We start from the raw sequence: 27,373 nt of genomic DNA on the forward strand, positions 1-27,373 counted from the left end.
ATGGGGTATGCTCCTAAGGAGACAAGGATGAAGGTGTATATAAATCATTGGTCTTGCCAGCATTGTGCTTTGATCTTGTGGAGATATAGAGGTGTTAAACAAGGCCTTGCTATGTGACAATGTTGGATAATATGATGTTATACAGATGGGTTACCAATCTGACTTTTCTTATGAGAGTTCTTCAGATTGAGAATGTCCAAGTACCTTGTATAGATTATGAATACCTCCCTAGTTAAAAAGGAGTATTGAAGTATGTAACTAGGTTCAGTCTTCATAATGACAGATGTAATCATGATTTTATGTATTTAATGATAAGAGAAAAAAATGTTATTATTGTGAGACTTGAGGCATGGGTTTCATGCTCAAGAAAAATTACTTTTATAGGTCAAAGCATCCATTGAGTGCTTTTAGGTTTGTCATAAAGTCATTGAGTCATTTGTTGATGGCATCGGATGTGCTCTAACCACAAAAATTGGTGGAGAGGCTAAAGCGCATGAGATCTCCAAGACCCAGAAATGGTTTGGACAGATGGTGCCCGGTTTGGGAGATATTAAAATAATTAATATTTTTAATGGGGTTCCTAACTCTAAACTTAGGAAAAATAAAATATTAATGTGTATTAATATAAAACTGGGTTAAAAGGTTTCAAAAGTCATGGATCAAGCCAAATCTAATCTTAGCAGTTGATTAGAGATTTAATCTCGGCCATTTATGGACCAACGAGAAAAGCATAAGAGGAGGCTTGAGGGTCGATTGGAGAACACACCATGAGAGATCAAGAACTTGATTTTTTGTGGCAAGGTTTGTTGAGGAAATTGAGTGAGTGATCAAAGTTGCAACTGAGGGGCAGTGAATACATAGCAGAGAGGCAGAGTTAGTACCAAGAGGATTAGCGCAGAGCCGGGAGAGGGACACAGAGCCAGCGAGAGGCTACGCAGAGGTAGCCAAGAACTGCGCAGAGCCAGAGAGACTGACGCAGGGCCTAGAGGCAGCGCTGAGAGCATTTCGTGGGACAGACTAAGAGTTGGAGAGCTAGATAGGGTGACGCAGTCCCTATCAAAGTGACGTAGAGCAGCAGAAGTTGCATTGTTGTTGTGGGATCGTTCATCCGGTGTTTTAGCCGGAATATCTGTCTCTGATTGAGAGGTACTACTGCCGAGGCCATTCTCTGTTGGGTGAGCCATTTATGGTACCCAGGTTGTATTCTGCCATTTATGGTACCCAGGTTGTATTCTAAAATTGCATAATAATAAAACCCTCTGAATAGCTGCACCAATTTTCCCGCCTTAGGTTTTTCCGGGGACATTAGTCCAAAAACAACGTGTCACTTGTGCGCTTGTTCACTTTCAGTTGATGATCTGTATGTGTTGATACTATACTTGTATTTATTTTCAATATTTACATGGTAAATAACTTGTTAAGTAATTGAACAAGTAGGAAGAAATAAAGCAAATAGTACAGGAAGAATTTTTAATGGGTTAAACTTAGAAATTCCAACATGGTATCAAAACGTGGTTGCAGATCACCAAATAACTGAAGGCATCAACCAAGCAGAGCAGTAGCAACAGAAAACAGTTGTTCCGAGTGAGAGAATTTGTTCCTAGCAAAAAGAAGCAAGGAATGGGTGACACAGAGGGCCTGCGTCAACAGTTCGAGCCAGGAGGAGGATCAGCGCAGTGGCAGAGAGGAGCAACCCTGACCTACACAGTGCCCGGTCATCTTTCTCAGCCAAGAAGGATTGACATTGTGGCCAGGAGGTGCAGATTTTGCCGATGTCGAGATTGCGCAAAGCCTAGAGGCTCAGTTCTTCAAGTTGCTTAGGTATAGGGGTCTGCGGATAATTTGCAGAGCAAAGCTGGTGGGGTACTGTGGTCAGAACAATACCTAACAAGGCAAGACCAAGGAGGAGGGATTTCCAGAAAGGAAATCGAGACTCAGAGGGAGTCAAACCGAGGACTTCTAGGAGGGAAGTAAAGAGACTTAGAGGAGTCAGAAGAAGAGCAGCAAGATGGCAGTGAATGGGCTGAGAGATCAGGATAGACTGGACAGAGCTTCCAACTTCATAGTCTGGAAGGCCAGGATCTTGTCCATTCTAGATAGGTATCACATCAAGCACTTTGCCTTGAAAATGATAGCGATCCCAGTTGACCCAGTTGAAAATGAGAAGTACAAGGAGGCAATGGCCAGGGCAAAGTGCATCATTCTTGATGGGATCAAGGATCATGTGGTGCCGCATATTGCCGAGAAAGACACAACAAATGAGATGTGAGAGGCCCCGAAGAAATTTTACCAACATACTTTCGTGCAGAGGAAGATGTTACTTGAAAATCAGTTGTGATCATACCAGATGCAGAAAGGAGAGCAGATAGATGTCTTCCTCAGTGGATTGAAGGAGATCCGTGATCAGCTAACTTCCATAGGGGCCACGCCAGACTAGGAACTGATGGTGAGGACCGCATTAAACGTAGTTTCAGAGGATTGGGAGGTATTTGTCCAGAGCATACTGGGCAGGTTGAGCCTTACAGATTGGGAGGAACTGTGGGCAACTCTTCGTCAAGAAGAGATCAGACGGGTGACCAAGGCGAGGAGTAGTGAAAAAGGGGTCAGAACCAAGGAGGAGGAAGAAGAAGATGTGACTCTTGCTTCTGTGGAAAACAAGAGAAGAGAAAGAAGAAGGACCTCTCCAAGGTCAAATGCTTCCATCGTGGGGAACTGGGTCACTATGCGAACTAGTGTCTGAGGAAGAAGAGTAAGGGAGAGGCTTCTGAGACTAACGCAACGCCAGCAAGGGCAGAGAAAGAAGTGGACACAGATGACAACTGTGCCATGAGTGCTCATGCGCACACTTGAGAGGAAGTGGGGAAACATCAAGTTGTAGTCAGACGGACTACAGACGATGAGGGGCAGGATCCTTAAGGTACCCAACCTCTTGGATTATACCTTGCTATGGGAGCCCCAAGTAGCAGGACTGACGGATGTGAATGGAGTGGCAGAGAGTACTACAGTGCAGGAATCTCGGGACAGCGCGAGGCTAGCAGGCTGCAACAGTGCAAGAGGCACGGGAGTGTTGCACCAGTGCAGGATGGCACAAAGAGGTGTGCAACGGTGCAAGATGCAAGGAGTTGTTGCAGCAGTGCAGAGGTCTGTAGAGGGAGCACTTGTCAGCGGCAAAGGGAGCTTCAGCATCGAGAGTGTCTCTAGCCTGACAAGGATGTCAGAGTTGGGAGGATCAATTACTTACTTCTCAGTAACTAAGTTGCAGTGCAATGGTAAGCAGTTGCAGTGCTATGGTTAGCAAAATGTAGCATGATGAGAGGGGATGCAGTGCAGATGCAGCAATGGCAGGGCCATGGGCAGCAGCATGAATGTAGAGTGAGTTGTCGTACAAATGCAACAGTGGTAGTGGCAAGGCCATGGGCAGTAGTACAGGATGCGGCAATGCAGAGGATGTTGGGCGGGGAGGCCTAGCATCAGCACAGGGACCGATGCTGGATAATCAAGGTGATACTCAGTGAGGAGTATTACTAGAGCACAGTCCTCGCTAAGAGGGAGTGTTGATTTGGGGTAGAATCGGATGTGCTCTAGCCACGAAAATTGGTGGACAGGTTGAAGCACATGAGATCTCCAAGACCCAGAAGTGGTTTGGAAAGATTGTACCTAGTTGGGAGATATTAAAATAATTAATATTTTTAATGGAGTTCCTAAGTCTAAACTTAGGAAAAATAAAATATTAATGGTTATTAATATAAAACTGGGTTAGAAGGTTCCAAAAGTCATGGATCAAGCCAAATCTAATCTTAGCCGTTGATTAGAGATTTAATCTCGGTCGTTGATGGACCAACGAGAAAAGTATAAGAGGAGGCTTGAGGGTCAGTTGGAGAACACACCAAGAGAGATCACGGACTTGATTTTTGGGGGCAGGGTTTGCTGAGAAAATTGAGTGAGTGATCAGAGTTGCAGTTGAGGGCCAGTGAATACATAGCAGAGAGGCAGAGTTAGTACCAGGAGGATCAGCGCAGAGCCGGGAGAGGGATGCATAGCCATCGAGAGACCACGCAGAGGCAGCCAGGAGCTGCACAGAGCCAGAGAGGGCCAACATGTAACACGCAGAGGATCTAGGGGCTGACGCAGAGGCTCTAGAAGCTGAAGCAGAGCCCAGAGAGGCTGACACAGGCCATAGAGGCAGCGCTAGGAGCATTTCATGGGACAGACTAAGAGCTGGAGAGATGGATAGGGTGATGCAGTCCCTATTAGAGTGATGCAGAGCAGCAAAAGCTACATTGTTGTTGTGGGATCGTTCATCTTGTGTTTTAGCCAGAATATCTGTCTTCTACTGAGAGTTACTATTGCCGAGGGCATTCTCTATTGGGTGAGCCATTTCCGGCACCTAGGTTGTATTCTGAAACTGCATAATAATAAAACCCTCTAAATAGCTGCATCGGTTTTCCCGCATTGGGTTTTTCTGAGGACATTAATCCAGAAACAATGGTATCACTTGCGTGCTTGTTTACTTTCAGTTGATGATCTGTATGTGTTGATACTGTGCTTGTATTTATTTTGAATATTTACATGGTAAATAACTTGTTAAGTAATTGAACAAGTAAGAAGAAATAAATCAGATAGTACAGGAAGAATTTCTAATGGGTTAAACTTAGAAATTCCAACATCATTGTCATGTATGAATTACCCATTTGGGCATGTTAAATATTGTAAGAAAAATTATATGAGTCAAATTAGAGTCAAAAGACCCTCCAAGTCCATGTCAAATGTGCAAGCATCAAGTCAGCCGCATAAAGCAACAAGTCGGCCTAAAAGGAAAAGGATGTGTCAAGAAGCCTATATATAGAGCCATCGACTTCATTTGAAAAGCACTCACTCAAGCACAAGAAATTTCGATCAAGGGACAAGGAGAAGCCTCCTATCCTAGTGAAGAAAGAAGAAGGAAGAATTGAACTGTTTGGATCTGTTTTAGGGTGAAAATCTCTCACACGTGCGAGGAAGATTGGGTACTATCTGTTGTTGTAGAAGTCAAGTTATTATAGTCATCTAAGAGGGCCGAAACAAGAAGGAAGTCAAGACACCTTTCAAGCGGAATTGCAAAAGAAGGAGCCACTATCCAAGCGAAGAGGAATTAAGGGATAAACCTTTGTCTATCTCTCACACGTAGTGCAACTAGGGTTCCTGAAGAGGCTGAAAAATTGCAAGCATGTAACAAGAGGCCAAAATTCCAGAGACGCTGAAAACAAAGGTGCAAAAGTCAGTTTGACTAGCGTTGACTTGCAAAAGAAGATTTGTTCAAGGAAGCCTTGTGACTTGGTCTTGGAGAAGTTCTTAAGTCAAGGGTCTTAGTCTTGGAATTCATCAATTGAAGATTCTATAAGAAGAAGCATTCGGTGGGTTTTCCTCTCAATATTGGAGAGGTTTTGGCCCTGGCTAATAGCCTGTCCTTTGTCTCATTGTTCATTATGTTTTGGTAACTGTTTGATGAAAAGAACTCAAGAAATAATCAAGCTAAAGAACTATATAATCAAGGAAAGTAAAAAGTCTTCACAAGCATTTATCAAGCAGGAGAAATCATCTTATCTCACTAACCTATACTTCTCGATATGTGCAAGAAGGCGGATCGATTTATTTCGAGGGTGATAAAGTGTTTTCCTGCAATAAAAGGGAAGCTTCTCCCTTGTTGTAATTCTCAGATGAAAAACACTTCTGCTGAAGAAAATAAAAGACACAATGTCGCAAGTTTTCCCCGAAGTTGGGGTTTCCTAGCTATATCTTGTGTGAGATGTGTGAGATGTGTTTGTCTTCTGATTTATTTATTTTTCGTTGTGCGTGTTAAGTTAAAAAACTTAGTGTATTTGCAATTTAAGTTTCCAGTGCAGTGGTTTTTTGTATTTCTGGTTTTTGCACTGAGAAAATTGCAAATCAGTTACTAGGTTTTAAGGAAATCTAACAGAGTATGACGTATGAACCTTTTTGCAATACAAGTAACAACCAACCCAAAAGAAAGGACAACATAATGGCAGGTAATGAAATTGTTAAGTATGGAAATGATATGGGCATATTACCCTCAACAAAACACCCAATAATACCCCTCTCCCTATTCCCTGCCAGATGTACTTAGTAGAAAAAGAAAGAAGAACATCAAAGTTGGACAAGGCACTGATCAAATATTCAACTCCATAATTCCTACAGGGCAAGTTTTCCCTTTCTTCTTCTTTCTTTTTCTTTCCTCTTTTCTCTTCCTTCTTTATGCAATTTCCATACCCCATGGGGCAATTGTAAAAAATGTCACTAGCATGATGGACTTGTGTAAAAGGCTTAGCTCCTTGGGACCTAGTTACTAAGAAAGTCACTCCAAAGTGTTTTTTTCACTTAATTAATTATTTTTTCCAATGTTGCTAAAATCGTTATTGGGATTAAATTGGCAAAGGAAAAAAATTGGAAAAAATCGTAAAATACAAAAATATTCCTTTTTTTTCATTTTTTTTAATATCTAAAGCATCTACAACATAAAATAAATACATTGACACATAAATATGATAAAAAAAACTAATATAAGATGTGTAATATCATTTCTAGTGCTACATCACACATAACAGTGAATCATGTCCACAATAGTAAGTCCTAACTCTGACTCCCAACTCAACCTCAAAATATCGACAAAAATATAATAATGTATCTCATATCATGAGTCATAATGTCATATACAATGAAATGAAACAAATAACTAATCCTACTGATTTCCTCTGCCCCTCTTGCGAGAAAATGCAATAGCTTTCCCTTTCCCTCTAGATGTAGATGCCGGTGGAGTTGGTACTGGACTCTGTTGTACTCTAAAAGCCGAAGAAGTAGGAGCTAGAGGAGGTAGACCACGTCTTCTACTGGTGGCAGGGGTAGCCTCGGTAGGTGGTGTCACCTCCTCCTCCTGTTGCTCCTCCTCCTCCCCCTCTACGCCTTCCACTACCTCCTACACTAACCAATCATCGACAGACTCCATGAGAGGCCTCAACCCTCCATGCAGCGGTGGTGTCAATCCCATCCAATGAGATGGCCTCCATATCAGGTATCCTCTCAAGTTGCCTCACCCACAATCAAAGATTGTAGTAGATGTAGACAATGTCATTAAGTCGTTGGGACTCCAACCTGTACAAAAATCATAAAATAATAATTATAAAAAAATATATTATTTAATGAATTCAAAAAATTAATTGGAAATTTGGAATATTTTAAGTTTTAAGTTTAACCTGTTGCGCTTCTTGTTGTGTATTTTTTCAAATACACTCCAGTTGTGCTCACATCCTTAGGAGCTACATGTTTGGCTGAGGATTCGAATGGAAAGCTTTTGCAGATGGGGTACTCTGGCACCATATCGAGTCGACCATACATCTACAACAAAATTACAAATAAGATAAACATAGAAAAAAATGAAATTTGAAAGTTGAAGCAAAGTATGAAGTTATGAACTTGAAGGTAGAATGAAATTTCAAACAAACTAAAAAATACCTAGGATTTGAATCTTCCTATCAACCACAGCCATCTCAAAGCTAAATGTGCCACCTGTCATCCTGTATATCTCCATTTCTTTTAAGATTTCTGCACGTTCTGTTGGAGATCGCACCATCCTCTAAACACAGGTTAAGAATCCATCCATGATCTCAGCATCAAATAAAAACCCACATGGGTAAGAAAATGCGGGGTTCAGGTAGATCCCTACAGCATGAATGGGACGATGGAGTGTGTTGTTCCATCATTCATCAATCAGTTCCCATAGGAGGAGTTGTTTTTGAAACCCCTCATCTCCCTTATCATCATAGTAGGCCCAAATGGATTTTTTGGCCCTGTCCATGACCTCATACAAATAGCCCATTGTGGGCTTTTTACCATCAACTAATCGAAGAACCTTTACCAAAGGTTCAGTAACGGTGCACACCTCTTGCACTCCCGCCCAGAAGTTTTCCTGGTATGAAACTAATCTGCATATGGCCTCTCCTTCTAGTTTGCGGCTAAATGTTAAAGCACGCCACTCCTCTGAAAGAAATATTCTCTTCACATCCCACATAGAATTCAAGAGGGATTAAAGAGATATAAAATTGGTGGCAAACCGTGTAATGGCAGGGTGCACCAACTCCTTGTTGTTGGTGAATTTTCTCATCAAGCTAAGCACAGATGTATGATTATATATAAATTTTGCAATGTTTTTTGATGAGTCAGCAATATCTTTGACAAAAGAAATTTTTCCTATGTCCTCCAACTTCAAATCAATACAATGTGCAGCACAAGGTGTCCAAAATAAAGTAGGATGCCTCTCCATAAGCATCTTGCCAGCAGCAACATATTTGCAGCATTGTCCGTTATGACTTCGACAACATGTTCTGCACCCACCTCCAAAATAAACACATCCAGCGAATCACATAATAATTTTTCATCTTTGATATGTGAAGATGCATCAACAAATTTCATAAACATTGTCCCCTTGGGACAACTAACCAAGAAGTTTATAAGGGTTCTCCCCTTTTGGTCGATCCAACCATCTGATATCACAATGCATCATGTTCATGCCTATGATGCCCTAAACTCCTCCAATCTTTTGGTGCAGTCAACCTTTTCATCTTGAATAATGCGGCATCTAAAGTCATCATAAGAAGGGATTTTGTACCTTGGGCCAACAACTACAATAGCATCAACAGCAGGCTAGAAAAATGGATTATTCCTTGCAACGCTGAAAGGAATATCACTCCAAAGGAGAAACTTGCCCAACAACTTGTCAGCTTGTTCTTTCTCATTTTTTTAAGCATTGAAGTGATAGATGGTTGTGAACCAGGCATGGTTCTAGGAACAAAAAATGATGAGGTAGCTACAGGGTTGGTTGTAGACATTGATGCTGAAGTAGAACCAGTGCCACTTCCATATTCACCTCCTAACACTCTCCCTGCTAGTTGCTTCTTCAGATCTGCTTTGGTCACTTTGTCTTGCTCTAATTCTTCCAATGATCTCATGGCTCTTCGGATGATTTCCGCATTTGTATTGGTGCAAGGCCCTACATCACGTCCAGGGATTTGTGCAAGGTGATACTTCAATCTATAAACCCCCCCTGACATATGTTGCCCACACAACTTGCAAGACAAGTTCATTCTATCAAACCCTCCATCAGGTTCACCAAATTCCCACAAAGGGTCCAATTTCCTTGGCATGTTTGTAACTTGGTTGAACTCTTGAGTTTTAATGTAAGATGAAGTTTGAAGTTGAACCTATGGCACAATAAGAATTGCAAGTTAAAAAAATTTAAAAAAAAAAAAATTACATACATGACACAACACATTGAATTTTTGACAAACAAAAAAAAAACCTCAACTCAACCCAACAATAATAGAAAAAATGCACATTCAAACCCAATAAGAATGATGCAAAAAAATAGAGCAGAAGAAAAAATTAAACTAATAAATCTAACAATCAAATTTTTGCATTTTTGACCAAAATGAACCCTCTCCACTCTATGCAACAAAAATGAAAAAAAAACACCATCAAATCCACTCAAAAATCATTAATTATCAATGCGTTATAGAAACCATAGCAAAAACAAGAAAAAACCAAAACAAAATGGCCAAATTTGGTGCCCATACCTGGAAACCACGGTTTGCCGAAGAAATTTGGTCCAAACACAAAGTTCTCTTGCTTGGGATGCTAAAATCCCTCGTTTTTCTCCTCCTCAGCTTCCTGCTCTCAAACAAGTCCGTTGTCTACTAAAAATGCAAATAAAACTCATAATTTTGCTTATAAAACACGTTGTCCTGGTGCCATGCGATTTTTTCCGATCGTAGCTTTTTTTTGAAAAAATCGCAATTTTTTCAACAATTTTTTGGATTAATAAAAAAAAAAATCCTTGTAAAAATCGCGCGATATTATCGTCTGAACCAAAAAACCGCAATTTTTTCTAATAATCACGATTTTCGCAACACAATTTTTTTCTTTTAGTGATAAATAATTAATTGAGTTTTTTCACTCACACCCTCCAAAGTTGGAGTGAGTCTTAATAACTAGGCCTTGAGTGTGCTTTCTAAGTCTAGGGTCAATGTATATTACCATGCTAGCCATTATCTTGAGTCTCGCAGAATTACATTAGGTTTTTAAGGGATTTTTTAATAATTCAAAATTTCCTCCATAACGGAAATTTTTAATTAAAATTTATGTAACAAAATAAAAAAGTGGTACTAGGAAGTTTTGCATGGCATGTAGGTCCTCGTTTTTCATACTCAAAGTGCCAACATTATCTTAGTACCCACTTTTGGTGGAAAATATTGATTCTTCCTCATGAAAACCAATTTTACCCAAATAGGTGAGGAAAAAGACACAAAAATCAAGAAATTAAATAAAACAAAACATGTCGGAAATATATCTCTCCTTGTCTCTTGTCAAAAATGAGGGTCTCAATCACTAAAGAGGATTTGAGTAAGCACTCAAGGGTGAGTTAAGTGATGAGTCACAAGCCAAATCAAGATGCCAAGTTAGGAGGTCGAGTTGGCTCCTAGTGAGGCCTTGTTAGAGGCTCATGAGTTGGGACAGTTAAGATAGTCCACGTAAGGCCAAGTTAATCTGAGCATAGTGCGAGTTCACTTCTCTAAGGACGCACACTCCCTCTCATGATATGCACTCACACATAGAGCTATGCATGCCCTCAAGGAGATACACATGCCCTCTTGATGATTCGTCTTCCTCCACTTGGAAACTTGCACCTCCTCTTGGGATTATCACTCTTCGGATCTCCTCTTATGCATCAAAGCTCTTGCCTCTTGTGCAAACAAGCGTGAAAGAGTTGGAACTCTTGGGGAAGCTTTGTTGCTATTGTATTGCTCTATTATTTTGAATAAAAAAGGCTTTGGAGGCTACATGGTGTGTTGATCTGTTGGAATTTCTAAGTTTGACACGTTAGAAACCCTTCATGCACTTTACTGAAGGAAATAGAAACAAGCACACAAGTGACACCGTTGTTTTTGGACTTATGTCCCCGGAAAAACCCAATGCAAGAAAATCAGTGCAGCTATCTGAGGGTTTGGTTTATTAAGCAATTTCAGAATACAATCTGGGTGCTAAATCCGGCTCGCCCAACAGAGAAAAATCTCAGCAGTAGTACATCACTACTCGAAAGCAGATATTCCGGCTGAAACCCCGGATAAACACTCTGGCAGCTCCACAGCTCCAATCTGCCCCACGAAACCCCAACATCAGCCTCTAGGGACTGCGTCAGCCTCTCTCTGGCCCAGCGTTAGCCAAGCGTCACTCCGGCTTGCCCTGTGCCAGCCTCTGGAGGCACTGCGTCAGCCCTCTGTGTTAATTTGGGGTAGCATGGATGTGCTCTAGCCACGAAATTTGGTGGAGACGTGGGGGCACATGAGATCTCCAATACCCAGAAAGGGTTTGGGCAGATTCTAAACAGTTCAGGAGATATTAAAATAATTAATATTTTTAATGGAGTCCCTAAGTCTAAACTTAGGGAAAACAAAATATTAATGTGTATTAATATGAAATCGTGTTAGAATGGTCCAAAAGACATGGATCAAGCCAAATCTAATCTTAGCCGTTGATTAGGGACTTAATCTCGGTCGTTGATATGTGAACGAGAAAAGTATAAGAGGAGGCTTGAGGGTCACTTGGAGAACACACCAGAGTGATCAGTGATTCTATTCTCTAGAGCGGGGTTTGCTAAGAGAGATAGAATCAGTGATCGGAGTTGCAGCTGAGAGGCATTGAGTACAGAGAGACAGGGAGGCGGAGATAGTGCCAAGAGAGCAGCGCAGTAGCCGTGGAGAGTGACATAGAAACAGCCAAAGCTCACGCAAGGCCATGCAGAGGTTGTCGGGAGCTGCGCAGAGCTTCAGAGAGGCTAGCATTACTGACGCAAAGGGCCAAAAGGCTGACGCAAACCCATCCAAGGTGACGCAGGGCCAGCGCTGGGCAAAGGGGCTGACGCAGTCCAGGAAGGCTGACGTTGGGGTTTTTGGGGCAGATTGTAGCTAAGGAGATGCCGGAAGGATTATCTGGGGTTTCACCTGGGAAATTTGTTTCAAACTGAGAGGTATTACTGCCAAGGAAATTCTTTGTTGGGTAGGTCAGTTTCGGCACCCAGATTGTACTCCGATATTGCTTAATAAGAAAACCCTCAAATAATTGCACCGGTTTTCCCACATTGGGTTTTTCCAAGGACAATGGTCCAAAAATGTGCCATTTGGTGTGATTGTTTCTGTTTTCTTCAATTGTTGATCTGTAATATGTTGAGCATGCACTAGTGTTTATTTTTAGTATTTACATTGTAAATAGCTTGTTAAGTAATGGTACAAGTAGGTAGGAATAAATCAAATAAAATGCATGAAGGGTTTCTAACTAAATAGACTTAGAAACTTCAACATGGTATCCCCTTTGCGTCTCCCACACTGGCCCTCTAAGGCACTGCGCAGCTCCTGGCTGCCTCTGCGTGAGCCTTGGATGGCTCTGCGTGAACCCTTGGCTGCTTCTGCATCCCTCTTTCCGGCTACTGCATTGATCCTCCCAGTGTTATCTCTGCCTTGTATTCACTGCCCCTCAGCTGCAACTCTGATCACTCTCTCAACTTTCTCAGAAAAAAATCTTGATCTCTTGGTGTGTTCTCCAAGTGACCCTCAAGCCTCCTCTTATACTTTCTCATTAACAAATCAATGGCCGAGATTAAGTCCCTAATCAACGGCTAAGATTAGATTTGCCTTGAACCATAACTTTTGGACCATTCTAACATAGTTTTATATTAATTCACATTAATATTTTATTTTCCCTAAGTTTAGACTTAGAGACTCCATTAAAAATATTAATTATTTTAATATCCCACATTGTTTAGAATCTGCCCAAACACTTTTTGAGTATTCGAGATCTCATGTGCCTTAGCCTCTCCACCAATTTTCGTGGCTAGAGCACATCCGATGCTACCCCAAAACAACACTCCCTCTTAGCGGGGACTGTGCTCTAGTAATATTCTTCACTGAGCATCACTCTGATCATTCGGCATCGGTCCCTATGCTGATGCTATGCTTGTTGCCAAACATCCTCTGCATTGTTGCATCTTGTACTGCTACCCATGGCCCTGCCACTGCCACTATTGCATCTGTACTGCAACTCCCTCTGCATCCATGTTGCTGCCCATGGCCCTGCCACTACCACTGGTGCATCTGCACTGAAACCCCTCTCGTCATGTTGCATCGTGTTGCCCATAGCACTACCACTCCTAACTGCTGCACTGCAACCCAGTTATTGAGAAGTAAGTAACTGATCTCCCAACTCTGACATCTCCGTCAGGCTAGAAACACTCCTGATGTTGAAACTCCCTCTGTCACTGACAAGTGCTCCCTCTCTGACCTCTATGCTGCTGCAACAACTTTGTGCATCTCGCACCGTTGCACACCTCTCTGTGCCATCCTACACTAGTGCAACACTCCCGTGCTTCTCGCACTGTTGTAGCCTACTAGCCTCACACTGTCCTGGGAATCCTGCACTGTAGCTCCCTCTGTCGCTCCATCCACATTTGTCTCTACTAACATCACCAGTACTGCTACTCCTCTTTGGGTCTCCCGTAGCAAAGTCTAATCCAAGAGGCTGGGTACCTCGAGGATCCTGCCCCTCATCGCCTGTAGTCCGCCTAACTACAGCGCGATGTCTCCCCACTTCCGCTCAAGTGGTGTGTGTGTACTCATGGCACAGTCATAGTCTACCTCCACTTCCTTCTCTGCCCTTGGTGGCGCTGCCTTGGTCTCGAAGGCCTCTCCCTTACTCTTCTTCCTTGGGCACTGGGTCGCATAATGACCCAACTCCCCATAGTGAAAGCATTTGACCTTGGACAGGTCCTCCTCCTTTTGTTTCTCCTGCTCAGATGCTAGGGTAGCATCCTCCTCCTCCTTCTTGATTCTGATCCCCTTGCCGCTGCTTCCCGCCTTGCTCAGCCTTCTGATCTCTTCTTGGCGAAGAGCAGCCCACATTTCCTCACAATCAGGAAGGGTCGCCTTCCCAATATGCTCTGGACAAACACCTCCCAATGTTCTGAGACTGCATTTAGGGTTGTTTTCACCATTAATTATGGATTCGGCGTTGCCCCTATGGAAGTCAGCTGATCCCAGATCTCCTTCAATCGACCGAGGAATGGGTCGATCTATTCTCCCTTCTTCATCTGGTATGATCGCAGCTGATTTTCTAGTAGCATCTTTCGTTGCACGGAAGTATGCTGATACAACTTGGTCATGGCCTCCCACATCTCTTGTGTCGTGTTCTTCTCGGCAATATGTGGTACTATATGATCCTTGACCCCGTCAAGGATGATACTCTTAGCCCTCGCCATTGCATCCTTGTACCTGTCATTATCAGTCGGGTCAACTGGCATAGCTATCGTCCTCAAGGTGAAGTGCTTGACACGACTCCTGTCTAGTACGGATAAGATTCTGGCCTTCCAGACTACTAAGTTGGAGGCTCCGTCCAGTCTGTCCTAGTCTCTTACTCCGTGTAGTGCCATTTCACTGCTCCTCTACTTCCCTCCTGGAAGTTCTCGGTATGACTCCTCTGACCCTCGATTTCCCTCCTAGAAACCCTTATGCCAATGCTGAGATGCCCCTCTCCAACCCTCTGTGCAACTGCAACACTAATCTAGATTCCTTGGCTATAAATCCACCTCTGCAACAACCCCCTCTACCTTGTCTTGCCCTGTTAGGTACTATTCTGACTACAGTACCCCACCAACTCCACTCTACAACTTACCCACAGCCTCCTAAACCACAACAAACTGAAGGTTGGAGCTCCTAGGCTCCGCGCAATCCCAGCACCAGCAAATTAGCTTCCTCAACCAACAACGTCTGCCCTCCTGGCCTCTGCGTGAGCCTGTCTTTGCCTCCTTCAGCCTCTGCGCAGCCTCTTCTTGGCTCAATCTTGATGATGCAGGCACTACGTAACCCCTTCCTTGTTGCTACTCTGCTAGGAACAGCTTTTATCACTCGGGACAGTTGTTTTCTACTATCGCTGCTCTTGTTCGGCTGATGTCCTCAGTTCTCCTATGATATGCAACCACGCTCTGATACCATGTTGGAATTTCTAAGTTTGACATGTTAGAAACCCTTCATGCACTTTACTGATTTATTCCTACCTACTTGTTCTGTTAATTAACAAGTTATTTACCATGTAAATACTGGAAATAAATACAAATGCATGCTCAACACATTACAGATCATCAACTTAAGGAAATTGAAACAAGCACACAAGTGACACCATTGTTTTTGGATTGATGTCCACGGAAAAAACCAATGCAGGAAAACCAGTGTATCTATCTGAGGGTTTGATTTATTAAGCAGTTTTATGATATAATCTAGGTGCCAAATCCGACTCACCCAGTAGAGAAAAATCTCGGCAATAGTACCTCACTACTCAGAAGCAGATATTCCAACTGAAACCCCGGATAAATACTTCGGCAGCTCCAATATGCCCCACGAAACCCCAGCGTCAGCCTCTAGGGACTGTGTCAGCCTCTCTCTGGACCAACGTTAACCTAGCATCACTCCGGCTTGGCCTGCGTCAGCCCTCTGGCCCTCTGCATCTCCCACACTGGCCCTCTGAGGCACTGCGCAACTCCTGGCTGCCTCTGTGTGAACCCCTGGCTGCTTCTGCATACCTCTCTCCAGCTACTGTGCTAATCCTCCTGGTTCTATCTCTGCCTCTCTGCTTCTATATTCACTGCCCCTCAACTGCAACTCTGATCACTCTCTCAACTTTCTCAGCAAACCCAGCCCCAGAAAGTCAAAATCTTGATCTCTTGGTGTTCTCCAAGTGACTGTCAAGCCTCCTCTTATACTTTTCTCGTTGACAAATCAACAGCCGAGATTAAGTCCGTAATCAACGGCTAAAGATTAGATCTGGCTTGATCCATGACTTTTGGACCATTCTAGCACAGTTTTATATTAATTCACATTAATATTTTATTTTCCCTAAGTTTAGACGTAGGAACTCCATTAAAAATATTAATTATTTTAATATCTCCCAAACTGTTTAGAATCTGCCCAAACCCTTTCTGGGTATTGGAGATTTCATGTGCCTTAGCCTCTCCACCAATATTCGTGGCTAGAGCACATCCACGCTACCCCAAATCAACATGATTTTTGTGTGGTGGCTAGAATCTCAATGTGAGGTATAATTGTTTATATTGTATTTGCTTTGAATTTGTTATTGTAGGCCTTTACAAGGGCATTGTTTCCCACAGAAGAACATCAACAAACCCGGTTATTTGTTTGTCTTCTTGATTGTTCTATAATTTGGAAATGAAAGTCACATGTGCTTCTTGTTTGATTGGCATGTTTATTCAATTTCCATATGCAAGACTTCACCTATTTTAACTAATCTCTTGGAAAGATCTTAAGAAGTTGTACGTTCCTCAAGTTTGAATGAGTGTATCCTGCTCGGTTGGAGTATCAAGTTTTCTTCAACATAAACGAAGCTATATTCCCACCAAGCACTAAGTCTACTCTCCAATTGCTTGAAGACTTCACCTCATTTCTCTCCTTCTCTTCTTATATGCAAACTCTAAAAAATATTCTCAAAAATTCCTGGTTTATTTTTATGAGATTTTATTGTTAAATCTAGCATACTGAAGGCTAATCTTGTTGTTGTCCTAACAGCAACAAAATCAACCAAGAAAAACCAACTGAAATTGGTTTTTCTTCGTTGTTTTAGAGTAGAAATTTCCCTTTGTTTCCTTAGAATTTTCATTTGGGATTTTGTACATTTGTCTACTAACAATTATGGGTATTCCCAAAGCACTTTGGGTCATCTTTCACCATTTTTACTTGCTGATTTTTAGCAGGTCCGCGAAAACACAAGGGGGGGTGTTGCTCGATTTTTTCCAAATTGAACCATTCAAGTACCCAGAAGGAACCTATTAACATTCCTCTTTGTAAAAAGGGATTGTTATATAACCATTATAACTTTGAAAACCACCATTTTCCCTTTATTCATAAGGGACACCCATAACAATCATTGTAAGCTTGAGGGAGCTATCAGAGTCTCCTAGGTATCCCATTCCCCCTTACCTAGCAGGGGATCTTGTGTGTTTGTTCTCTCATTTTTATGGTGTGCCTTTTGGATTAAAATTATCCTTGCACTAGAAAACAGTTAGATTAGTTTGATTTCATTTTAATAGACTATATTTCAATTTTGTCTTAGAATATATTTCATTTTTGCAAAAAGTAACAAATATTTCCCCTCCAAGTCCTATTATGCTCTCGTCCATGGCAAGCAAAGCTTGATCCTTGCGCATGACCAGAGAGGACTTGTGTGATTGTATTAGTTTCATTAGGTAAAACCTCTCTTAACCATTTATCCTAAGTTTGGGGAAAGAAACAGTTGACTTGTGAAATCATGGGAGTAAGCTAAGCCTCCTCCTATTGGATCTCCGAGCAATTGTTGACTTGCGAAAACAAGGGAGTATTCATTTAAGCTAAGCGTCCTCCCGTTGGAAACAGACATTAGAGTAATTTTGTTTTATTGCAATCACACAGGTCACATACCAGCCTCTCCATTTTGCACTCAACTAATAAATCCAAGTGAACTCAATAAAATTTACCAAGAGTACTTTCCAAAACATTTCTACAGCATACTCCATTGGGCAACAATCATATTGCCCGGATTTATTTTCAAGCAACGCAAGAATTTATTTTGGCACTGGTCTATCTTATTATTTAATTCTATCATTTCCTTATCTGCTTGTTATTCCTATAAATTATATGATGTTGGTTAAATGTACTCTTGTGTAATCTAATTAACTCCTAGAATGATTTCTTGTTTACCATAGCTTAATCAACCTTAGTTGTTTTAGGGACTACACCCCTTGGCTTCACTAGGAGTTAACCTAGACAAAGAAGTCGAGAATGAGTGACAGCAACTCGATTCGAGACTTGCCCCTGTTACAAAATCAGAAAGGCAGAAAGATTTTTATATTCTTGATAATTACTTGTGATGTTCTTGACTTCTTATTAGGTTTCTTTATATCATCTTTCTTTTAGTTCATCAAGCAAATACAAAAGCAATAGCATATAAAACAATGGACACCAAATATAGGCTCACAACCAGGGCAAAAACCCCTCTCTAGTGGAAAACCCAGTCAGTAATTCTTCCTTCAATAGTTTTCCGGATATATTCCAAGACTCTAGACCTTGACACAAACTTTCCTCCACACCAAGTCAACCTTCTCTTCTCTTGCAAATGATCCTACTTGACCTTGCAGCGATAGCAACACTTTCTTCAACCTAGCAACTTCGACCTTGCTTTGGAGACTTCGATCTTCACTGAAAAACTTTGATCTTCACATAGATAATCGATCTTGGCCCAATACAACTTCTTGAGCTACCCAGCACCTAGCACCAGCAACTTCGACCTATAGTTTGATTTGGCAGATCCAACATGCGGCAACTGGCTACAGCATCAACAAGAGAACTTCAATCTTCCAAACCAGGGCACGACAGAGAGAGATAGATGCACCAAAATTTCGATTTTCCTCCTTTCCTTCTCCTAGGCCAAACTCACACTTCCTTTTCTTCCTTCCTTTATTTCGCATGTGTTCCAGCTTCAAGAGATATTGAATTAGCTTGTTGAGTGAGTGCTTCAAATGGAGTTCGAACTGCTTCATTTATAGTCCTTTGGTGAGTTCGAATAGCCCTCTTTGAGGCCGACTTGATCATCTTAAGGCTGACATTGTGTGGAGACAACATAATTCATATTTGACTCAATACTTAACCTTTTTACATGATCCAAAAGCCCAAGAAGGGTCTCTTTAAGAGTACAATGACTCTATTAACTCAGAATAAATCCTAAAAATCCTCAATGGGGACTTTGACCTAAAACATGATGACCCAAGCATGAAGCCCATGCTTTAATAAGTCATCATAATAATAATAATAATAATTATTTTCTTTATTCTTTTGACAAGTACATTACAAGATTACTCAAATACGTTTAATGAAGACTGAACCTAGTTACATTTTCTAACAGCCCCCAAGGCCACTCTTATTGGATTGAAGATTTCTTCCACATAACACAAAAGGTGTGGATTAGGTGGCAACACTAAACTAGAATACATACGATGGCAACCAAGGTAAAACAATGCAAAGAGCATAACTCCAAACATCATGATTCATTATCCAAAATCAACCCATGATCCTTAGTTAAATGCCAAATACATTAAACTTAAACACTCCATATGAAACAATGCCTAAGGTATGTCATGTGTGTTAGGTTGTCATCGTTGTTGAATGAGTGAGCAGATCAAAAGAGTGAGTAAAGCATGATATACGAGGCATCTTTGGGCTGCTGCATGTGGAGAAAGCTGTTCATCATCAATGGGATCACTGTCCACAATGTGGATCATCAAAGAAAAAACATCCTCTAGTTACCCCTAGGTGAGAGGGGATAACACTGCCATTTCCCACAAATTTGGGTGAAGCTTCTAAATGGTAGACACTTGTACCCACATTCCAGAAACTCGTGCAACATATCATTAGAATAACAACTTCTGTGTTATCTAATAATATGGATTATTTCAACATCCCCTGAATATTATACTTCAAAGTTTCTATGATATGATACTTGCAAGTAGCAAAAATGAGAGAATTCATAAGCAATAAAACCATCTTCTTTGCTCTAGAGATAAGTATTGAGTAGACACATCTCTTGGAAAAATGGAAGCAGAATAGACATACATCTTAATAATTAATACAAATAAATAACTTATGCAAGTAGAATAATCTATAAATGATGCTTAACTAGTAAGTATTTTTGAGGACAAAGTTATAACATACTTGTCATCATATTTCTATATTTCGTCCTGCAAAGCTTACAGTGCATATTACCAAGCATGTTCCGTAGCACCTGATCACAACCAAAAAGGATACAAAATAAAAGACTAAAGAAATTCACTTGCCTTATCAAACAAATTTATCTCCTCAATTTGAGTACACGCCTTGGATGATGTTTGCTCCCCTGAATTCCATTTGTTTTCTCTTCCAACATCTATGCCTTTCCCCATTTCATATCTGCAGACCATAGAAAGGATACATCTATTATAATTTGCAGAACAAAGACACTTTACATCCCAAAAAATCCTTAATAGAGTAGACTTTCTCACATGCTATACACAGTAAATTGCAAATGCTGTTAATACTGTGCTTCCTTTAAACTTACTTTGGAACTGTATCTGTAGCTGAAGTGTACAATGCATTCCTACATTCCTCCAATTTACTATGGCTGCGAAGAAAAATTTTAACATACTCAGATATAAGCAAAGCAAACAAATACTGAATTTCATGATATAGGAAATTTGCAATATACATGAATTTCAAATGTGGTCAAACAGCTGCTAAAAAAAATTAAACAGGTTCAGATATAAAAGAGAGAGAATTTATCATTTCAAAAATAGATAAAATACCTTGTAGACAAGAATCTGGCTGCTTTAATATGTGAAGGTTTTTCTAGCCATACACTATATTTTATGAAGAGCTGCACCCAATGGGAGCACACATCCAATGCTAATGCAAGGGCTTCCATGTTTGACACACTTTGGTGCCCCCCCCTGTTTTCAAGAACTTGCCTTCCCATTGTTGAACCTTCTGGATAGAATGGTAGCCAGTCCACCTCTTCACACACCACCTACAAAATATGCAGAACCATCGATTTTCAGTCACATAACCTCATTAGTTTTCAAAAATAACTAGTATTTATCAGATACCTAGATCAGTTCGTAGATAGGTACATGAAACTAACCTCCACAAAAATCTGGTAAGTGCTGACAGATGAAAGCTGTGGATAAAATAGAACGCTACCACCCACCAAGTATCTGCAGAAAAGGTCAGATTTCAAAGGAAAAAGAAAATAAGTTCATCTCATACACAGTACACATTGTGGTACAAGCTCAGTCCATGAACAGAATGCACAGGTATGAAGCATACCTTAGAAAGCTTACTAGAGACTCATCCAGGATATCAATGTTACTGGCATCTAGATAAGACTGAGTCCTCCTGCCTAAAGCGATAAAAAATCCAAATATTGCCAGATCCCTTTCAAGTACCTGCAAGTATCCAACTAACATAACTTGAACATCGTTGCCTGAACAAACTTAGTGTATCTAATCTTGAAAATGTACCCTTAAAATTGCAGATGGACAAATATAAGGAGGCCTGATAAATCACCAATGAGATGACCAGAAATCAATTATCAATGATTTGAATTTCTAAATAGTTAACAAGCAATCTTGAAAACAAGTAATAAATCAAGAATCTCCAGCCAAAACATTAAAAGTGAACAAATGTATCAGACAATCAATCAAACTTGGAAACTAAACACCAAATCATTATCCGGCCACATCTAAAATATAGTTTGAAAGGGTAAGTTTAACTACCAAAGTTAATAGAGACTTGGTGCAAACTAAGCTGGAGCACATTGCTTGGTTGATTGCAAAAAGGATCATTAACCATGTTTTTTGCCAGCTATTCCATCTGGATTTAACTATAAGCAACGGCACAAGTGAACCTTCTCAAATGTCTATGTTACCATTCAAATTGCACATCAAAGTGATGAAAGCTCCAATCCAAGTCATACACTCCGAGTGGAACCTCGAAAGGTCACCCACTGTCACCTCAACGACCTACCTTGCCTCTTTAGGCCAGCTTCGAATGGGTCTCCCCTAAGATTCACTAGGGCATAAACAATATGGAATGAGGTGAGATCACTAGTAATCTCAAGGAATGAGTTAGTTCTTTAAAGGAAAAAAGGAAATAGCAGCAATGGAGGGATGTGAAGACTAGTGCCAATGTTCAAGGGCAATGGAATCAAGAAAACGTTAGAATGAGAGGATATCAAGAAGCTTGACCCTCCATAGGTCGTTTGCTCGAAATTATGGATCAAGAAAGGAGAAACTAGTATTGAACAACCGGAACTGCTGGAACAGCGGAAATTGCCGGAACTGTCGGAACTGCCAGAACTACCGGGAAAAGATGGAACTGCCGTGAAAAGCCGAAACTGCCAGAATTGCCGGGAATAGCCGGAACTTCTGGGAACTGCCAGAACAGTCGAGAACGCTAACGCAAAGAGCAAAAGTCGGAACAGCCGGAACTGCCGAAACAGCCAGGAAAGTTGACGTAGAGGGCAGAAGCCGGAATTGTCAGAACAGGCGAGAACGCTGACGCAGAGGGCAGAAGCCGGAACTGCCAGGAACAGCCGGAATTGCCGGAACTGTCGGCAACAGTCGTAACTACCGGGAACAGCCGGAACTGTCGGGAATTGCCAGAATAGCATGCAAGGGACAACTAACTAACATTGGGACATGTCGACCACTACATGTCAACTACCCATAGCAGTACACCCCCCTTTTTCGCGCAAAAGGGACAGCACTGGATCGACATGTACATGCCATTCGACTGTCATCATCAGCTTGATCATATTATGTTGTAAACCCAGCCTGCATGTGTAAATTGTAAATAAGCTTAGCAGATTTGAGTCTTGTATGTAAATTGCCTAGGTGGACCTATTTTTCTAGTGATAATCTACGTTCCAAAAGGTTTTTTGTCTCACCGATCCATGATCGGCAAAGTTTTCCTTCAGCCTAACCCCAAGGTCGGAATGGATTTTGTCATTAGAATCTTAGGGGAATCCTAGCGTGTTGATCTGCTAGATTGTATTTGTGTCGCAAGACTGGGCGGTCTATGAGGGTCTATGTCAAATGGGTTTTCACCCTTGAGATGTAAAATTGTAAAAGTTATGATGTAAAGTGTCTCGAAGGTTAGAAAATGTTTTAACCCCACATAAGTCCTAAGTCCTAGGTCCTAGGTGATTTTTCCAAAGGCTAAGTTCGAGGATCCAAAAATAAAAATTTAAAATTTAAAAAAATCAAAAAATAAATAAAAATAATAATAAAATTTAAAAAATAGTTTAAAAAAATAAAAATTAAAAAAAATAATAATAAAATAGTAAAATAATAATAAGTCAAATTTTTGAGTAAATAAATGCAGAATTTTAATTTTTTAATATATTAAAATGCATTTAAAAATTCGATGGATGAGATTAAAAGAAATCTTGATCCTCATCGACGGTCGAGATTAGTTTGACATGGATCACTTGAACTAGCCGTTGGGAATTTTTCCTTTAAATAGGGTGTTAGGGGTCATTTGAGATTGGATCTGAGAGTCTGGTGCTAAAGAAAGCTCTCTTGTAGTCATTTTTGTGCAATAAAGAAAGACTTTGGGTTGAAAATCTTGCTGGTGTTACTCTTCTGGAAATGTTGTAAGATCTTTTATTTTTCTGCATAATTTTATTTTCAGTCATCGATAATAGCTTGATGAAGATTGATTCAGGCACAGGTATCTTGTCTGATCTCTGGGGTTTGAATGATAGTTTAGATTCTGAAATATAATGGCAGGTATCTCCATTTGATCTGGATTTCACTATCGTTTTTTCCCTCTATATTAATGGTTGATTTTAAACTATGCAGGAAATCTTAGTTTTGAGTTTACCGGGTGTTAAGGGAAGTTCTCGGCTGAACCAGCCAGCTCCCTGATTGTGTTTTCTGAAAGAGTCCAGCCAGTTCTTGATCCTTGGCTTATCATTTGAAAACAAATTTATGAATGCATGAAGGGTTTTCTGAAGTGCTTCACATTAAGTTTAAAATTCTGAAAATATTTATGTAGCATAACGATAAATCTAGCTACCTAGAGCCTTCAGTTTGTAAACACTGTAATTATTTAGCTGCTTCTTAGGGTTTTTAGGGTTTCATTTATTTTTTGCATTTTCAAGTCCTGGCTGTTTGTTTTCATTGTTAACAGGTTGCATGTTACAGGTTTGAGGAGAAATTTTTGTTTGAAGCCAGATCTAGGCCCTGGAGGGTAAGATCTGGCCTCAGGATCAGTTCTTGTATGTTTTTGCTCAAGAAATTTGAGACTCTTTAAGCAATATGTCTGCTAGGGTTTCATTTAAAATTGCTTTCTAGGAACATCAACTAGCAATCTTGCAGTCCAAGGGTTTCAAAATCATTCATTTTCAGATCTGATTTTTTATGAGGGTTTCAAGAAATCTAAAGCAGGAAGGGTTTAAAATTTCAAGTTTCTGGACTACAGGTTTGCGTCTTCATTTTTCACCGTTGCCTGAGGTTTTATTGCTGTGAAAAAAAATTTCAAATTTTTTGACACCACAGTTCTTCCCTGCGTGCCATTCCCGCATCTCCATAACCCGCAGCTTTCTCCAGATCCGCACGCTGTTATATAAGTTGTATCCTTTAATCCCTTGCTGCCATAGATTATCGCTTTTATGCCTGCGTATTTTTCTTCCTGCGCATCATATCTCTCACGCATCTGCTTCTTCACGCTGCAGCGCTCTCCCTCTTCCGTCGTCGTCCAGGGTGTTGCGTCCATCTTTTGTTGCTACCTCTCATCCACGCAGCCTACTCCACCTACGTCTTCCCTCTCACGTGGTCCCCTTGCTGCTGCGATATAACCTTCACGCAGTCGCATCTGTCCCCTCTGTTGCGTGAAGAATTCCACTGTTTACTCCACGCAGCTCACCATTTCCTTCGATTCATTGATCCTCTTCGCATCACCTTCCAGCGATCGATCTCCCTCAGCCTTCATTTCCGTGGCATATGCGAGCCGCTCTCATACGTTCTCCAAACAGTAGCTGCACCTGCGTACAATACAAAAAAAAAAACAAAACAAAACAAAAAATTCGATCTTCTTTTACTTAGATTTAAATTTAGTTTTAATGTCTCCCTTTTATTTGTATATATACGTTAAATTTCATTTGGTTTGGCTTTTTTCTATTAGGGTATAGACTTTAATTAGATTTGATTTGTTTTTGTTGTGATATTCGATTCCATTTCATTTTTATGATTTTATCATTAAAACATTAAAATTTAGCTTTAGAGTTAGACTTTTTTTTTATTGTATAGTTTTAGTCTTAGAATTAGGATTAGTTTAGTTTTATTTCAAATAATTAAAAAATCAATAAAAAAAATAAAAAATTTCCCAAAAATCATAAAAAGTTGATCCTTAGGCCTTTTTTAGAGTTTTGTTTAGATTTTTAAATATTAGTTTTGTTTTATCTTAATCTTAGAATTTTATTTAAAAATCAAAAAATTATAAAAGAATAAAAAAATCATAAAAAGTTTTAGATTTTAATGGGTCCATATTTTGTTTAAATTTGTTAGATTTATTTGATTTTAGGATTTAATTTTAATTTAGTTTAGTTTAGTTTAATTTTGTTTTAAAAAACATAAAAATATATAAAATTAAAAAATTTTGAAAAATATTAACTAAAATTGAAAATTGTTTTGGTGTCTTATGTTCCACTTCTCTATAGTTAAATGTGCTTAAATGTTTATCTAAAGTTAGCTATGTGAAAGTGCTAACTGGTCAGCATTTAAATTTTATGATCATTTAAAACATTTAATTTTTCTTGAAGTTTAATTGTTGGATCATCGTTAAAGCATTGTGAATTTATTGAATATCTTGCATTGCTTGGGTTATTTGATGATAAATGATTGTTTTACATGGTTCATATTCCTGCAACATTTAACAAATAATCATTTAATCATTAACTCCATAAGGCACTGGTACATTATTCCTAAAAATAAATCAAGTGCTAAATCGCCTTATTGAGTCTCCCAACCCAATTAGTCCACATTTGGTCTTCATTCATCCCATAGGGTCTACCCCCCTTAGCCTCGGGAGACGGCTTAAACGGAGAGATTGGGGATCAAAGTGAGCCCCCGGTCTGAGCATTGTCGTGACAATCTGTGCGATAACATTTTTTGGCGTCGTTGCTAGGGACGTTTTATTCTCGGCATTTCAACGACATTCATCTTCTCATTTCTCATCATTCTTTCATCTTTCTCATCTCTCATTTGAGCTAGTAGATTCAACATTTTTTGGCATCATTTGGATCTTTTCATCACCTTATTTTTCGTCATATCAGCAATTATTCTTCAGTTCGTTTCCTGTTTGGATGGCGACTCCATTTCTTTTCATTTATTTTTTCCCAGACAAGAAGCCTCTCTCATATAAGCTTGTTTGTTGCTTTTGGATCCTAGAATTAGATTCATTGTTCAAGTGGCGACTCCACTTCTTTCATCTATTGATTTTCTTGAGCAAAGATCTCGTTCTATCATCCATTTGGTCCCTCGTTATTCATCATGCATTATTCGTTTAACCATGTCATTTTACTAATGATCTCCATGATTTTCCGGAAGAGGCCATTTCTAAATTACTTTTGTTCTCAGATGGTGATTCAATGGCTATTAGAAAGCATTTAAACAGGTTTACTTGTGTAATGATCATATATTGTAGACTTCCTCAATATAATCATGAAGATGTCAGAATGCGTCTATTTGTTCGTTCTTTAGAGGGTGATGCTTTGAATTGGTTTAATAATTGTCCTGAAGATTCTTTCACTTTTTTACAAGACATTGTTGATGCTTTTAAAGATAGATATGGTAATCCAGATAGCTCGCCTTGTGCCCATAAAATTGTGCAACGGAATGAAAGTAATCTTATAAAAGGTCAAGCTGTCAATGAAAGATTTCAAGACAATTCTTCATATCAGAATGTGCCATCCACTTGTACCATTTCATATCAAATCCATGACACTGGAAAAGCAGGGACAAATTGTAAAAACAGTGTTGACAATGAAAAGGAAGATCATAAGCAAATTATACAAGAACTAATGCGGCTGGTAAAAAATATGGAGATCAATCAAACTAATTACGCCAATGATGTGAAAACTTTATGCACCCACCTAGAAAAACATAATAAGGAGATGGAGATCATGAAAATTAAACACTCTGATTACATAATTGACATGCAAAATCAACATGCTAAGGAAATTGAGGTCATGAAAACTAATCAAGACACAGAAATTAGTTTTATGCAAAGCAAGTTATCAGGCTTAGAGGAAAATATGACGACCATGCAAGCAAATCATAAGAAAGAGATAAACTCTATGCAGCGTTGCTTGATGACCATAAAGGAAAAGGACGATAAAGTAATAAAAGATATGGAAGCTAATCAGATATGTCTTCAGAATAAGTTACTGACCATGGCAGAAGACCATGCCAGGGAAATCAGTTCTATAAAGGTTGAGCACTCTAGTCAAATAGATGCCATTAAAATACAGGTTCAAAAATTTCAACAGCTGTCAGAGGATGAAAGAAACCAGGGAGCGTCAATCGATCAGGAGCCTCCTTATCTATTACAGCAAGCTCCATCTTATTATGAGGTCCTTTGTTCCATTAAAAAGTGGATAATTGAAGGTGACCTGGATAAAAGGGAAATTAATAATAACATTGATG

At 40.0% G+C, this 27,373-nt stretch overlaps 1 protein-coding gene across 1 annotated transcript in view; it reads right to left on the minus strand.

Moving 5' to 3' along the window:
• Positions 1-27,373, minus strand: part of LOC149218718 (uncharacterized) — a 345,217-nt gene that overhangs the window by 249,982 nt on the left and 67,862 nt on the right. Inside the window, exons 5-9 of the mRNA XM_089386617.1 lie at positions 20,991-21,109; positions 20,806-20,878; positions 20,471-20,691; positions 20,227-20,289; positions 19,967-20,078 (exon numbers count right to left, since the gene is read on the minus strand). Of these exons, the coding sequence (XP_089242743.1) occupies positions 19,967-20,078; positions 20,227-20,289; positions 20,471-20,691; positions 20,806-20,878; positions 20,991-21,109 (588 nt within the window). The remainder of the gene's footprint in view (positions 1-19,966; positions 20,079-20,226; positions 20,290-20,470; positions 20,692-20,805; positions 20,879-20,990; positions 21,110-27,373) is intronic.

The sequence above is a fragment of the Pinus tabuliformis genome, chromosome Q, assembly GCF_031772625.1.
Source record: "Pinus tabuliformis cultivar Carrire ecotype Pingquan chromosome Q, CPIR1, whole genome shotgun sequence".
Classification (NCBI taxonomy): Eukaryota; Viridiplantae; Streptophyta; class Pinopsida; order Pinales; family Pinaceae; genus Pinus; species Pinus tabuliformis.